Raw genomic sequence first — 14,650 nt, 5'->3', positions numbered from 1 at the left:
GTGGAGACAAAGTTCCGAAGGAGGACAAAAGGTACCCTCCATCTTGTTGTGTGGCACTACCACTGTACTAAATGGAATAGATTTCAAACAGATCTAACAACTCAAGGCTGGGCATCCATGAGGCACTGTGGTCCATCAGTATCAGCAGAATTGTACTCAAATACATTCTGTAACCTCTTTTTGGATTTCCAGCATCCGCAGTTTTTTACTTTTACATTCTGTAACCTCATGTCCCAGCATATCCCCCACTCTACCATTACCACCAAGCTAGGCGATCAATCCCAGTTCAATGAAGAGTGCAGGGGATGTCAACCTGGTGAAGCTACAACACAGGACAACTTGCATGCCAAACAGCATAAGCAGCATGTGCTAGACAGAGCAAAGTGATCCCACAACCAATGAATCAGATCAAAGCTCTGCATTCCTGCCACATCCAATCGTGAATGCTGGTGGCCAATTAAACAACTCACTGAAGGAAGAGGCTCCACAAATATCCTTATCCTCAATGATGAAGGAGCCCAACACACCAGTGCCAAAGATAAGGCTGAAGTATCTGCTGCAATCTTCAGCTAGAAGTGCCGAATGGATGATCCATCTCAGCCTCCTCTGGAAGCCCCCAACATCACTGATGACAGTCTTCAGCCAATTTAATGCACTCCATGTGATATCAAGAAACGGCTGAAGGCTATGGGTCCTGTCAATGTTCCAGCAACAGACTTATGCTCCAGAACTTGCCGCACCCCTAGCCAAGCTGTCCCAGTGTAGCTACAATACTGGCATTGCCCGACAATGTGGAAAATTGCCCAGGTATGTCCTGTACACGCAAAGCAGGACAAATCCAACCTGGCCAATTACCGCCCCATCAGCCTACTCTCGATCATCAGTAAAGTGATGGGAGGAGTCATTAACAGTGCTATCAAGTGGCACTTACTTAGCAATAATCTGCTCACTGATGCTCAGTTTGGGTTCTGCCAGAGCCACTCAGCTCCTGACTACGTTATAACCTTGGTTCAAACATGGACAAAAGAGCAGACCTTCTGAGGTAAGGTGAGAGTGACTGCCCTTGACACCAAGGCAGCATTTGATCGAGTGTGGCATCAAGGATCCCTATCAAAACTGGAGTCAATGAGAATCAGGGGGAAAACTCTGTCCTGGTTGGAGTCATGCCTAGCACAAAGGAAGATGGTTGTGGCTGTTGGAGGTCAATCATCTCAGTTCCAGGACATCACTGCAGGAGTTCCTCAGGTAATATCCTCAGCCCAGCCATTTTCAGTTGCTTCATCAATAACCTTCTTTCCATCATAAGTGGAGATGTTCACTGATGATTGCACAAAGTTCAGCACCATTTGTGACTCTTCAGGTGCTGAAGCAGTCCATATCCAAATGGAGCAAGACCTGGACAATGTCCACGCTTGGGCTGGCAAGTGGCAAGTAACATTCGTGCCACACAAGTGCCAGGCAATGCCCATCTCCAACAAGAGAGAATCCAACCATTGCCCCTTCACATTCAATGGCATAACCATTACTGAATCCCCCACTATCAAAATCCTGGGGGTTACCGTCAACAACAAACTGAACTGGATTAGCCATATAAACATTATGGCTACAAGAGCAGGTCAGAGGCTGGGAATCCTTCAGTGAGTAACTCATCTCCTGGCTCCCCAAAACTTGTCCACCATCTACAAGGACAAGTCAGAGTGTGATGGAATACTCTCCACTTGCCTGGATGAGTGCAGCTCCAACAACACTCAATACCATTCAGGACAAAGCAGTCCATTTGATTGGCACCACATCCACAAACATTCACTCCCTTCATCATCGATGCACAGAGTATTACTTAAAAGGAGAATGGCTATAGAATTCCGAGGTGCAGAGGGCTCAACGTGTTCTAGTACATGAGTCACAAAAAGATCATTTGCAGGTACAGCAAGTAATTAAGAAGGCTAATGGAATGCTATCCTTTGTTATGAGAGGAATTGAACATAAAAATAAGGATGTTATGCTTCAGATATACAGGGCATTGCTGAGACCGCATTTCGAAGACTGTGTATTTTTAGTCTCCTTATTTAAGGAAGGATGTAAATGCATTGGCAGTGGTTCAGAGGAGGTTTACTAGATTGATACCTGGAATGAGTGGGTTGTCTTATGAGGAAAGGTTAGACAGACTGGGCTTGTTTCCACTGGAGTTCAGAAGAGTGAGGGGTGATTTGATTGAAGTACATAAGATCCTGAACGGTATTGACAAGGTGGATGTGGAAAGGATGTTTCCTCTTATGGGTGAGTCCAGAACTAGGGGGCACTGTTTTAAAATTAGGGATTGCCCATTTAGGACAGGGATAAGGAGAATTTTTTTTCTCTCAGAAGGTTGTGCGACTTTGGAACTCTCTGCCTCAGCAGGCAGTGGGAGTGGGGCCATTGAATATTTTTAAGGCAGAGGTAGATAGATTCTTGTTAGGCAAGGGTTAATCAATGGTTATTGGGGGTAGATGGGGATGTAGAATGTGAAACACAAACCAATCAGCCATGATCTTATTGAATGGCGGAGCAGGCTCGAGGGGCCAAATGGTCTACTCCTGTTCCTATTTTGTATGTTTATATGTTCGTATATTAGTAAGAAAGAATTTACAGGGTCAACTTGGCTGGGTCGTTTCCTGTATTTAGGTCAATGCTGGGTGGTCCATCCAGTTTTATCCTTTTTGACTTTTCTGAAGTGCTTTGGTACAACTGAGTGGCTTGGTAGACCCTTTCAGAGGGAAGTTAAGAGTTAACCACATTGCTGTGGGTCTGGAATCACACATAGGCCAGCCCAAGTCAGGATGGCAGATTTCCTTCTCTAAGCGATATTAGAGAACCAGATGTGTTATTATGACAATCAATGATAGTTTCACCATTACTGGGACTAGCTAAAGTAGACATGTCTTGCTACAGCTGTAGAGAGCAAAGGTGAGACCGCACCTCGAATAATGCATGCAGTGTTGGTTTCTGTAATTAAGGAGAGTTATACCTCCATCGGAGGCAGTTCAGGGAAGGTCGACTATTCCTGGGCTGAAGGGGTTGTCTAAAAGGGAAGGTTGAGAGGTTGGCCCTATACTCATTGGAGCTGAGAAGAGAGGTGATCGTATTGAAGCATATAAGGTTCTGAGGGACCTCGACAAGGTAGATGATGAGACAATGGTTCCGCTCATGGGGAAATCTAGAACTAAGGGTCATGGTTTCAGAATAAGGTGTCATCTATTTAAGGAGACGAGGGGGAATTTTATCTCTCAGATGGTGGTGAATCATTAGAATTCTCTACACTACAGAGCAGTGGAAGCTGGGTCACTGAACATATTCAAGGCCGGGTTAAATTTTTGAATTATTGAGGAATCAAAGGTTATGAGGATCAGGGCAGCAACTGGAGTTGAATTGAAGATCAGCACATCTATGATATTGAATGGGGGAGGGCAGTCAGGAGGGGCCGAATGACCTACTCCTGCTCTCAATTCGAATGTTCTTATGCACACAGTGTGTGGGCTGTCAGATGTAAGATGAGGATTCTGTATCTGTTTTCAGTGCAGAGGAAGAGGTTCCAATACCAGTGGGAGAAGGAAACCCAAAATCAGTTCAATTGAAGAACTTATTGGATGAAGCCATGAATGAATGGAATGTGTAAAGAGGCTCCATGTGTTGAATGCTCCATCACTCTTCCTGTGGAATACTACTGGGAGAGAATGCAAGAATTCAACCTCCAATTCATAACTTGCTGTAGTTTGTGCTCCATGCTGTTGTGGGTGAGAGAGATTGGAGGACAAAGCAGTTAATAATGTGTGTCCTGGGAAAGGAGCTGGAAATGTGTGTGCGCCATCGGATTGGAGGATACAGGGATGGAGAATGACTGAGATGATCAAATGCCCCATGGGACACAACACCTCCTGGGGATCTCTTACCCTTCTTTCTCCTCTCGGTGAGCAGCTTCCTCCTGTTGAGCCACCAGCCGATCCTGGGCCTCCTGACGCACCTGTTGGATCTGCTCCAGCTGACTCTCCAGCTGCTGATTGGTCAGGTTCAGCATCTCGATCTCAGTAATGGCCTCGTCCTGTTTACTGCGCAGAGAGACAAGCTCCGCCTGTACCTGGGAGGGAGGAACACACAAAGAGACCACGTTCAATCACCAGTAAACCTTCTCATCAAATGTACTCTAAACCACCTCTATTTATCCGTGTTGAATATTGAATTCAACAAATTTAGATCTTAAACTCCCCCTCCCCCCATCCCCACCCCGTTTCTGACCCCCCCCCCAAACTTTTTTTTCAATAATTTATATAGATTCTTCTTTTCCCACCTATTTCCATTATTTTTAAATCTAAAACTAAAACTTTCTTAGTCTTTCCACCCCACCCCCACTAGAGCTGTACCTTGAGAATCCTGTCTTCCATTCTTATTTAGCACCTTTCTTAGACAATATCACCACCTTCAACACCTCCTTGATCCTTTTGTCTGTGACATCTTTTGATTATCTGCTCCTATCACTGCTTGCTTGTCCCTACAACCACCCCACCCTCAACTTCTCTCTCCCCCCACCCCCCCACCTTAGACCAGCTTATATTTCATCTTTCTCCTAACTATACTCAGTTCTGCTGAAGGGTCATGAAGACTCGAAACGTTAACTGATTTCTTCTCCACCGATGCTGCCAGACCTGCTGAGTTTTTCCAGGTAATTCTGTTTTTGTTTTGGATTTCCAGCATCCGCAGTAGCTTTTTGTCTTTATCTCTATTTATCTCCATCTCTCTCTGTCTCTAACATCTCTCTCTCAGTCTGTTTTCCCTCTCTCACATTCACACATTTCCAGCCTTTCTCTCTCTCCACCTCTCCATCAGAATCGAATCACCGACGTGTGCATGAGCTGCAGGATTCAGCATCTCATCCCCTCACCCAATTTCATACCCCAACACCCAACAGTTAGGATGGCAAATGAGAGAGAATTCAGAGAGAAACTGACTTCACCTCAATCACCTCAAACACTTTCACCTCAGTCCCCACCCTTTGCAAAATGTGACCTTCGGACAGTAACTGAAAACCTGTCGCAATTACCTCCTGAATACAGGGAACATTAAATAAGGGAAAAATGTTTGAGCAAATGTGACCTATTCTGTCTCCTGTGAACTTCCTCTCAGACACATCACCCACCGAGTGACTGTGAATCAGTTTGGAAGATTCTGCCATCATTTCCCCGGCTCCCCCATCCCGATTCTCATCCACAGTTAGTGTGACTCCATCCCTGGCAGTCAGGCCCTGCCCACTGTCTGAACCCAGTGATGGTACATGAACCCTCACTGCTCTCCCTCTGGCTACTATGCATGCCCAAGATCTCACCCTCATACACACACGGATTGTGACTGAATTCATCCCCTTTTCCCTGCTGTGTCCATCCCTCATTACCTGTGGATCAGCTTCATCGGAACGCTGTCCCTCACTGCCGAGAGATTGATCCCGCTCTCTGTAATAAAACCAAAGAATCAGACAGACAGGGAGAGAGTGTCAGTGACAGTGACAGAGAAAAGGCTTCCTGGAGACATTAATTGAATTTTTAAAAAATACTTTCATGGGCTTCGCTGGCTGGGCCAACATTTATTGCCCATCCCTAATTGCCCTTGAGAAGGTTGTGGTGAGCTGCCTTCTTGAACCGCTGCAGTCCATGTGGTGTAGGTACACCCACAGTGCTGTTAGGGAGGGAGTTCTAGGACTTTGACCCAGCGACAGTGAAGAAACGACGATATATTTCTAAGTCAGGGTGGGGAGTGATTGGTGGGGAACTTCCAGATGGTGGTGTTCCCACTTATCTGCTGCCCTTGTCCTTCTAGATGTGGGTTTGGAAGGATCACTGGTGAATTCCTGCAGTGCATCTTGTAAATGGTACACACTGCTGCCACTGTGTGTTGGTGGTGGAAGGAGTGAATGTTTATGTTGATGAATGGGGCACCGGTCAAGGCCGCTGCTTTCTCCTGGATCTTGTCGATCTTATTGAGCATTGTTCAAGCTGCACTCATCCAGGCAAACGGAGAGTATTCCATCGCACTCCTGTCTTGTGCCTCATAGATAGGGGACAGGATTTGGGGAGTCAGGAGTTGAGTTACTCGTTGCAGGATTACCAACCTCTGATCTGCTGTTGCAGTCACAGTATTTATATGGCTAGTCCAGTTCAGTTTCTGGTCAGTGGAAACCCAAGGATGATCACGGTGTTGGATTAAATGTTATAATGCCATTGAATGTCAAGGGGTGATGGTTAGATTCCCTCTTGTTGAAGATGGTCATTGCCTGGCAGTCGTGTGCCACAAATGTTACTTGCCTCTTTGCAGCCCAAGCTTGAGTGGACATGGAGGGCTTCATTATCTGAGAAGTCGTGAATGGTGCTGAACATTGTGCAATCATCAGCAAACATCCCCACTTCTGACCTTATGAGGGAAGGAAGATCATTGATGAAACAACTGAAGATCATTGGGCCTGTGGAACTCCTGCAGTGGTGTCATGGGAATGAGATGATTGGCCTCCAACAACCACAATCATCTTCCTTTGTGCTGGGTATGATTCCAATGTGGAGAGTTTCGCCTCTGATTCCCATTGACTTCAATTTTGCCAGTGCTCCTTGATGTCACACTTGATCAAATGCTACCTTGATGTCAAGGGCAGTCACTCTCGTCTCACTTCTTGGGTTCAGCTCTTTGAAAATGTTTGAACCAAGGCTGTAATGAGGTCAGGAGCTGAGTGGCCCTGGCGGAACCCAAACTGAGCGTCAGTGAGCAGGTTATTCCTGATAGCACTGTTGACAACACTTTCCATCACTTTACTGATGATCGAGAGTAGACTGATTAGGCAGTAACTGGCCGGGTTGGATCTGTCCTGCTTTTCATGGAATCGACATACATGGGCAATTTTCCACATTGTCGGGTAGTTGCCAATGATGTAGCTGGAACAGCTTGGCTCACGGCGCAGCTAAGTATGCAGCACAGGTACTCTGGAGTACTTGTTCTGGGGTACTATTGCCATAGGGCCCATAAACTTTTGTAGTATCCAGTGCCTTCAGGGGTTTCTTGATCTCACGTAGAGTAAATCGAATTAATGAACACTGGCATCTGTGATGCTGGGGATCTTCGGAGGAGGCTGAGATTGATCATCCACTCGGCATTTCTGGCTGAAGATTGTAGCAAATGCTTCAAATTTGTCTTTTTGCAACAATCTTCAGCCAGAAGTGCCGAGTGGATGATCCATCTCAACCTCTTCCAGAGGTCCCCAGCATCACAGTTGCCAGTCTTCACCAACTCGATTTGTTCATGTGACATTAAGAAATGTCTGAAAGTACTGGATACTGCAAAGGCTATTGTTGGGCTCCCCCATCATTGAGGATGGGGATATTTGTGGTGCCTCCTCCTCCAGCAAGTTTTTTAATTGTCCACCATCATTCACGACGGGATGTGGCAGGACTGCAAAGCTTTGATCTGATCCGTTGGTTGTGGGATCGCTTAACTCTGTCTATTGCATGCTGCTTTGGTGTTTGTCATGCAAGTTGTCCTGTGTTGTAGCTTCACCAGGTTGACACCCCATTTTTAGGTATGCCTGGTGCTGCTCCTGGCATGCCCTCCTTCACTCTTCATTGAACCAGGGTTGATCCCCCAGCTTGATGGTAATGGTAGAGTGGCTGATATGCCGGGCCTTGAGATTACAGATTGTGGCTGCATATAATTCTGCTGCTGCTGGCAGCCCACAGCGCCTCTTGGATGCCCAGTTTTGAGCTGCAAGATCTGATCTGAATCTATGCCATTTAGCACAATGGTAGTGCTGCACAACACGATGGAGGGTATCCTCACCTTGAGGACAGGACCATGCAGTAATTACTCCTACAGAGAAAAATAGGAACATAGGAGCAGGAGTAGGCCATACAGCCTTTGAGCCTGCTCCACCATTACCGATAAGATCATGGCTAGCTTGGTTGTGGTCTCTACTCCACTTTCTTGTCTGCGCCCCCATAACCCTTGACTCCCTTGGCTATCAAACATCTGTCTAACTCAGACTTGAACAATTTCAATGACCCAGTCTCCATTGCCTTCTGAGGAAGAGAATTCCACAGACGACTCTCTTTGATAAAGAATTTCTCCTCATCTCCATCTTAAATGGGAAACCTCATTCTTAAACTGTGTCCCCTAGATACCCCCACAAGAGGAAACATCCTCCCAGTATAACCCTATCAAATCCCCTCGGGATCTTATATGTTTCAATATGATCACCTTTAATTTTTCTAAACTCCAATGGGTATAGGCCCAACCTGTTCAGCCTTTCTTCATAAGATTAGCCCTTCATCCCAGGATTGAGTTGAGTGAACTTTCTCTGAACTGCTTCTAACACAATTATATATTTTTTCTCAAAATAAGAAGATCAAAACTGCACACAGTATTCCAGATGTGGTCTCACCAAGGCCTTGTACAGCTGCAGTAAAACATCCCGATTTTAATAATCCATTCCCCTTGCAATAAACAACAACATTCCATTTCCATACTAACTTTTTGTAATTCATGCGCCAGGACACCCAGTTCCCTCTGTACTGCAGAGTTCTGCAATTTCTCCCCATTTAAATAATACGCTGCGTTTCTATTCTTCCTGCCAAAGTGAACAAGTTCACATTTTCTCACGTTATATTCCATCTGCCAATTTTTTGCCCACTCACTTAACCTGTCTGTATCCCATCATAGACTCTCTACCTCCTCTTCACAATGTATTTTCCCACCGACCTTGGTGTCATTGGCAAATTTAGCAACCATACATTTGGTCCCTTCATCCAAGTCATTGATATACATTCTCAATATGAGGTAAGCCAGCACTGATTTCTGTGGCACTCCACTAGTTACAGCTTGCCAACCCGAAAAAGATCAATTTATCCCCACTCTCTCTTCCCTGTGCATAAACCAATCGTTTATCCATATGTTACCTGTGACACGATGAACTCTTCTATTGTGTAGTAATCTTTGATGTGGCATCTTTTCAAGTGCCATTTGGAAATCAAAGTACACCACATCTATAGGTTCCCCTTTATCCACATTGCTTTAACTTCCTCAAAGAATTCTAATAGATTAGTTAAACATGATTTCCCTTTCATAAAATTATATTGGCTCCACCTGATCACATTTTGATTTTCTAAATATCCGGCTATAACCTTCTTAATAATGTATTTGAATAATTGCCCAATGTGATACTAGGCTAACTGGCCTACAGTTTCCTACTTTCTGTCTCCCTCCGTTCTTGAATAAAGGTTTTACATTAGCTACTTTCCAATCTGCTGGGACACTTCCAGAATCTAAGGAATTTTGGAAGATTATAACCAATGCATCTACTATCTCTGCAGCTATTTCTTTTAAAACCCTAAGGTTCAGGTCATCAGGCCCTGGCGCCTGGTCAGACTTTATGTCTAATCGTTTTCCCAGCACCTTTTCTCTTGCGCCGGTGATTGTTTTAAGTTCCTCCTTCCAATTCACCTTGATTTTCAAGTATCTTTGGGATGTTTTCTAAGTCTCCCACAGTGAAGACAGACACAAAATATCTGTTCAACACCTCTGCCATTTCCTTGTTTTCCATTATCAATACCCCAGACTCTCTCTCTCTCTCTCTCTCTCTAGAGGATTAACATGAGCTTTAGTTACTCTTTTCTGATTTAAATACTTATAGAAATTCTTGCAATTTGTTTTTATATTTCTAGCCAGCTTTCTCTCATGCTCTGCCTTCTCCCTCTTTATAATTTCTTTGGTCATTTTCATAAAATCTGTCCAATTTTCTGACCCACTACCAATCTTCACTGAATTGTACAGTATTTCTTTCAATCTGATTCTATTCTTAATTTCCCGATTTAGCCACAAATGATGCATTTTTCTTCTGGAGTTTTTATTTCTCACTGGGATGAATCCTTGCTGAGAGTTATTAACCATCTTGTTAAATTTCTGCCACTGTATCTCTACTGAATTACCTGTTAATCTAATTTCCCAGGTCATTTTAGGTACCTTTGCCTTCACACACTTATAATTACTTTCATTTTGGTTTAAAACACACACTTAGACACACATTTTTCCCCTTAAAACTGAACTCTTACTAATACTGTCACCGACAGATGCAGCAGTGATAAGTAGATCATTGAGGACAAGGTAGAGGAGGTTTTTTACTCTTGTTGGTTGCCTCGTCACCTGCTGCAGTCCCAGTCTAGCAGCGATATCCTTCAGGACTTGGCTATCTAGGTCAATAGTGGCGCTATCGAGCCATTCTTGGTGATGGACATTAAAGCCCCCCCACACAGAATAAATTATGTGTCCTTGCCACCCTCAGCACTTCTTCTAATAGGTGTTCAAGACAGAGGAAGCAACTGAGAGGCAGGGGTAGTGGTTGGGGTGGAAGTGGGGATTGGGGTGCTTGGTAAGCTGCAGGTGGTAATCAGTCAGAGGTTTCCATGCCCATGTTTAACCTGATTCCATGAGACTGCATGGGATCCAGAGTCAATGTTGAGGACTCCCACAGCAATTTCTTCCTGACTGTATATCACTGTGTCGCCACTTCAGGTGGGTTTCTCCTTCCGGTGGGACAAGACACACCCAGGGGTGGTGATGGTGGTGTCTGGGACATTGGCTGTAAGGTATCATTCAGTGACTATGAAATATTAGCCTGTTGTCTGATTACACTGTGACACAGCTCTCACAATTTTGGCACAAATCCCCAGGTGGTAGTAAGGAGAACTTTGCAGGGTTGGCTGGGCTGGGTGTGAATTTGTTGTTTCCAGTGCCTAGGTCGATGCTGGGTGGTGCATCTGCTTTTATTCTTTTTTGGCATTTATGGCGTGGTTTTGGTATGGCTGTGTGGCTTGCTAGCCCCTTTCAGAGGGGAGTTAAGAGTTAACCACATTGCTGTCGGCCTGGAGTCACATGTAGGACAAACCAAGTTAGGTCAGCAGTTGACTTAAAGATTAGCTTATCCATGATCATATTGAATGGAGGAGACCAGTCAGGAGGGGATGAATGGCCTACTCTTGCTCTCAATTCAAACGTTCTTATGCACACACTGTGTGGGCTGTCAGGTATAAAGTGAAGATTTTGTATCTGTTTTCAGTGCAGAGGAAGAGGTTCCAATACCAGTGGGAGAAGGGAACCCAAAATCAATTCAATTGAAGAACTTATTGGATGAAGCCATGAATGAATGGAATGTGTGAAGAGGCTCCATGTGTTGAATGCTCCATCACTCTTCCTGTGGAATACTGCTGGGAGAGAATTCAGGAATTCAACCTCCAATTCACAACTTGCTATAGTTTGTGCTCCATGGTGTTGTGGGTGAGAGAGATTGGAAGACAAAGCAGTAAATAATGTGTGTCCTGAGAAAGGAGCTGGAAATGTGTGTGTGACATCGGATTGGAGGATACAGGGATGGAGAATGACTGAGATGATCAAATGCCCCATGGGACACAACACCTCCTGGGGATCTCTTACCCTTCTTTCTCCTCTCGGTGAGCTGCTTCCTCCTGTTGAGCCACCAGCCGATCTTGGGCCTCCTGAAGCTCCTGTTGGATCTGCTCCAGCCGACTCTCCAGCTGCTGATTGGTCAGTTTGAGCATCTTGATCTCAGTGATGGCCTCGTCCTGTTTACTGCGCAGAGACACAAGCTCCGCCTGTACCTGGGAGGGAGGAACACACAAAGCGACCGCTTTCAATAATCAATGAAAAGGAAATGTTCAAAAAAGTGCATTGTAAACCACCTTTCTCAAACTCTCACCCAGCTCAGTCTCTATCTCTGTGTCTCTTTCTCCTCCCTCCTGCTCTTTCCTTCTCTCACATCAAACTAACATTGATCGGAACCTTTCTCTCTCTCTCTGTTTTCTTCCGTCTCTTTTAACCACCCCGCCCTCCCCATCAGTCTCCAATCCCAAAAGTGCTGCCATTCTGCAGAACCCAGTAGGTTACTTCCCCACCCAATTTCCAAACCGATCCCACTTCCCAGAATCTAATGAGGAAAATTGGGAAACTAAAGGTCATTATCCAAGTATCACCCATTCTGTCCATTGGACTTCACCAATTATTTTTTTTGGCGTGGCCGACACAGGGTAAGACATAAACCAGGCGACAGTCTATCTCTGATCCACAGGGGTTCGAGTCTGGCCGGGACCCTTTGTTCTTCTGGTTTATGAAGTGATCCGAGTATCTCTGTGGAGAATGGCAGCAATGGGTGAACCACTTGCTGCAGGACTGAGGCCTTCCTGCTGCACTAACAGTGGAGAAGCCTGGTTCCTAGGCCCAGCTACCTCTTTGATTGTCTCTGCTGCTCCGTCTCTTGCTGAAGTTGCTTCTGTTTCCTCATGGACTCCATCTCCATCATCGCCTGTCGACATGGTCACATCCTGACCTTCAACCATCAGGTGAGAGAGCCCAGGATCCTCTCCCAGGGGGGCTGCTTTGCCCGAGGTCTTGTGTGTCACACGACGTCGGATAGAGCGAGTTCTCTGAAGTCTGTGGAGCAGGAGCGACAGAGGGAGAAGAGCATTACTTTGTGTTCAACAGGAGTGACTGTAATAGAGCGATTGCTGTTGGTATTAAGTACAGTAACTAGGAGGGAGGGAGGGATGAGTGCCTCAGGGAGATAGTAAACTTTGAATTTTCGGAAAGATGTGGAGCAAACAAGAGAATAGAGAGAAAGATTGACTAGGGCTGCTGTTTATTCCGAAAGATACACAGGATGACTTGGAAAAATGGGGCAGTTTTATTCAGAACCGAGCAGATTCAGGGTGATTCGATAGAAAGGTGTTATAGAGCTGATCTTCACACAACTTTTCTTCATGGAAGCACACTGGTTTATAAAGATTATGTGATCTTACAACACAGGATTATTCTTAAAGCTACAGTCCTATGTTTATCAAAACTATAATTTCTACATTCCTCCCACTTTAACTTTTCTGCACATTTTGTATTAACAAGGATATTTATCTCGTGACATTACAATATTTACACAGGTCATGAAATTACAAGTTCAGTCTTTCAGGTGGTTTCCTGATCCATGTGGAATGTCACAGTTCCAAAACTTCCGATTCTTTTGTAGGAAACACATTCTCTGGAACCACATTAACATCAAGTACCTCATTAGGCACAGGCAGTTCAGTGTCTTCCACTCCGACAGTGACATTGGGCGTGTCTGTCCTTGGTTGAGCAGCTTCAACAGGAACCACAGGTTCAGCAATTGTTACAGGTGGAACATCATTTTGTTGGGGTATCTCCCTTCTTCTTAAATGATCCACATGCTTACAGGTGATCCGGCCCTGCACTTCCATGTGCTACGACAATGGTCCGTTCACAGAGCTTACTTTACCAGGTAACCACTTTGGTCACCCCCTGAAATTCTTTATATATACTGCTTCTCCAATAGGAAATTGTCGCTCATGACTGTGCAAATCATGAGTCACTTTTTGGTTCCCTTGACTTTTCTCCACCTTCCCCTCCAAATTGGGAAGCGTTAGGCTTAGTCTTGTACTAAGAGGGAGCCTCATCAATAACTCTGCAGGCGTTGCTCCTGTTGTAGTGTGGGGGTGGTGGCTGGGGTTGTTCTGCAGTGAAATAGGAAACGAGCAAGTGTGGTCTCCAACAAATCACCTCTTAACTTTTTCGTTCCCACCTTAAAAGTTTGTACTGCTCTTTCTGCCAGTCCGCTTGACGGATGGTACGATGAAGTCTGCACATGGTTAATACCCTTTAGGCTGACAAATCATTTGAACTCAGTGCTCGTAAATGCAGTACCATTATCTGAGACGATTACCTCTAGCAATACGTTGCTGGTGAAGCTCTAGCATAGCTTTTCTATAGTAGTGCCGGACGTTGGAGACTTTACCTCAGAAACATTATTTCCACGTTGATAATAGTTATTTTTTAATTTAGTTGCTAAGCGGTTTCCTCTTATTTTTCAATTAGTGGGGGCTGTTTCCCACTTTGCAGCACAGTCCAGGCTTTTCCTGCCACTTTCGGCTGACTGTTCCCGCCCAACTAGGAGAATGGCACCACCTTATGCCTCTTGAATTGCTTGTGAATCCCTCACAGCGCTTTCCATCGCTAGCACCATTTCTAACGCTTTCTCAAAATCAAGATTCACTTCAGTCAGCAATCTTAACTGAATAGTGTCTTCCTGCACACCACAGACCATACAATCTCTGAGCATGTCATTCAGGGTTTCAACGAAATCACAATATTACGTTAGTGTTTTAATTTCACCACGTAGGTAGCAATTTTCTCCCCTGGGGCTCTAATCCATGAACTGAACCTGAAACTCTGCATTGTGACTGAGGACTTGAGTTGAAAATGTCCCTGAACGAGGTCTACGAATTCACTGAAAGCCTTTAAATCTGGGGCACTGGGGTCCAACAAGCTTCAAATTAAACTGTAGGTCTTGCTCCCCGAAATACTCAGGAGAATAGCTCTCCCCTTTTCCACCTCTGTGATATTGTTTGCTTGAAAGAAGAATGCTAAACATTCTATATATTGAGACCAATTGTCTGTGGCTGGCTCAAAGGGATCAATTATGCCAAACTTCAGCATCTCAGATGAGTATATCTTTTCTTTTTAACTACTGTAGAAACAATCGCTGGGCGAGGTACATCACCAGATCAGATTTATC

The 14,650-nt window shown here is 44.9% G+C and overlaps 1 protein-coding gene across 1 annotated transcript in view; it reads right to left on the bottom strand.

Annotated features, from left to right (window-relative positions):
• LOC144683644 (uncharacterized) overlaps positions 1-14,650 on the bottom strand; it is a 220,578-nt gene that overhangs the window by 78,274 nt on the left and 127,654 nt on the right. Inside the window, exons 35-36 of the mRNA XM_078546887.1 lie at positions 12,297-12,501; positions 11,488-11,672 (exon numbers count right to left, since the gene is read on the bottom strand). Coding sequence (XP_078403013.1) covers positions 11,488-11,672; positions 12,297-12,501 — 390 coding nt within the window. The remainder of the gene's footprint in view (positions 1-11,487; positions 11,673-12,296; positions 12,502-14,650) is intronic.

Source organism: Cetorhinus maximus, chromosome 8 (genome assembly GCF_964194155.1).
Source record: "Cetorhinus maximus chromosome 8, sCetMax3.hap1.1, whole genome shotgun sequence".
Classification (NCBI taxonomy): domain Eukaryota; kingdom Metazoa; phylum Chordata; class Chondrichthyes; order Lamniformes; family Cetorhinidae; genus Cetorhinus; species Cetorhinus maximus.
This window is presented reverse-complemented; position numbering and strand designations above follow the sequence as displayed.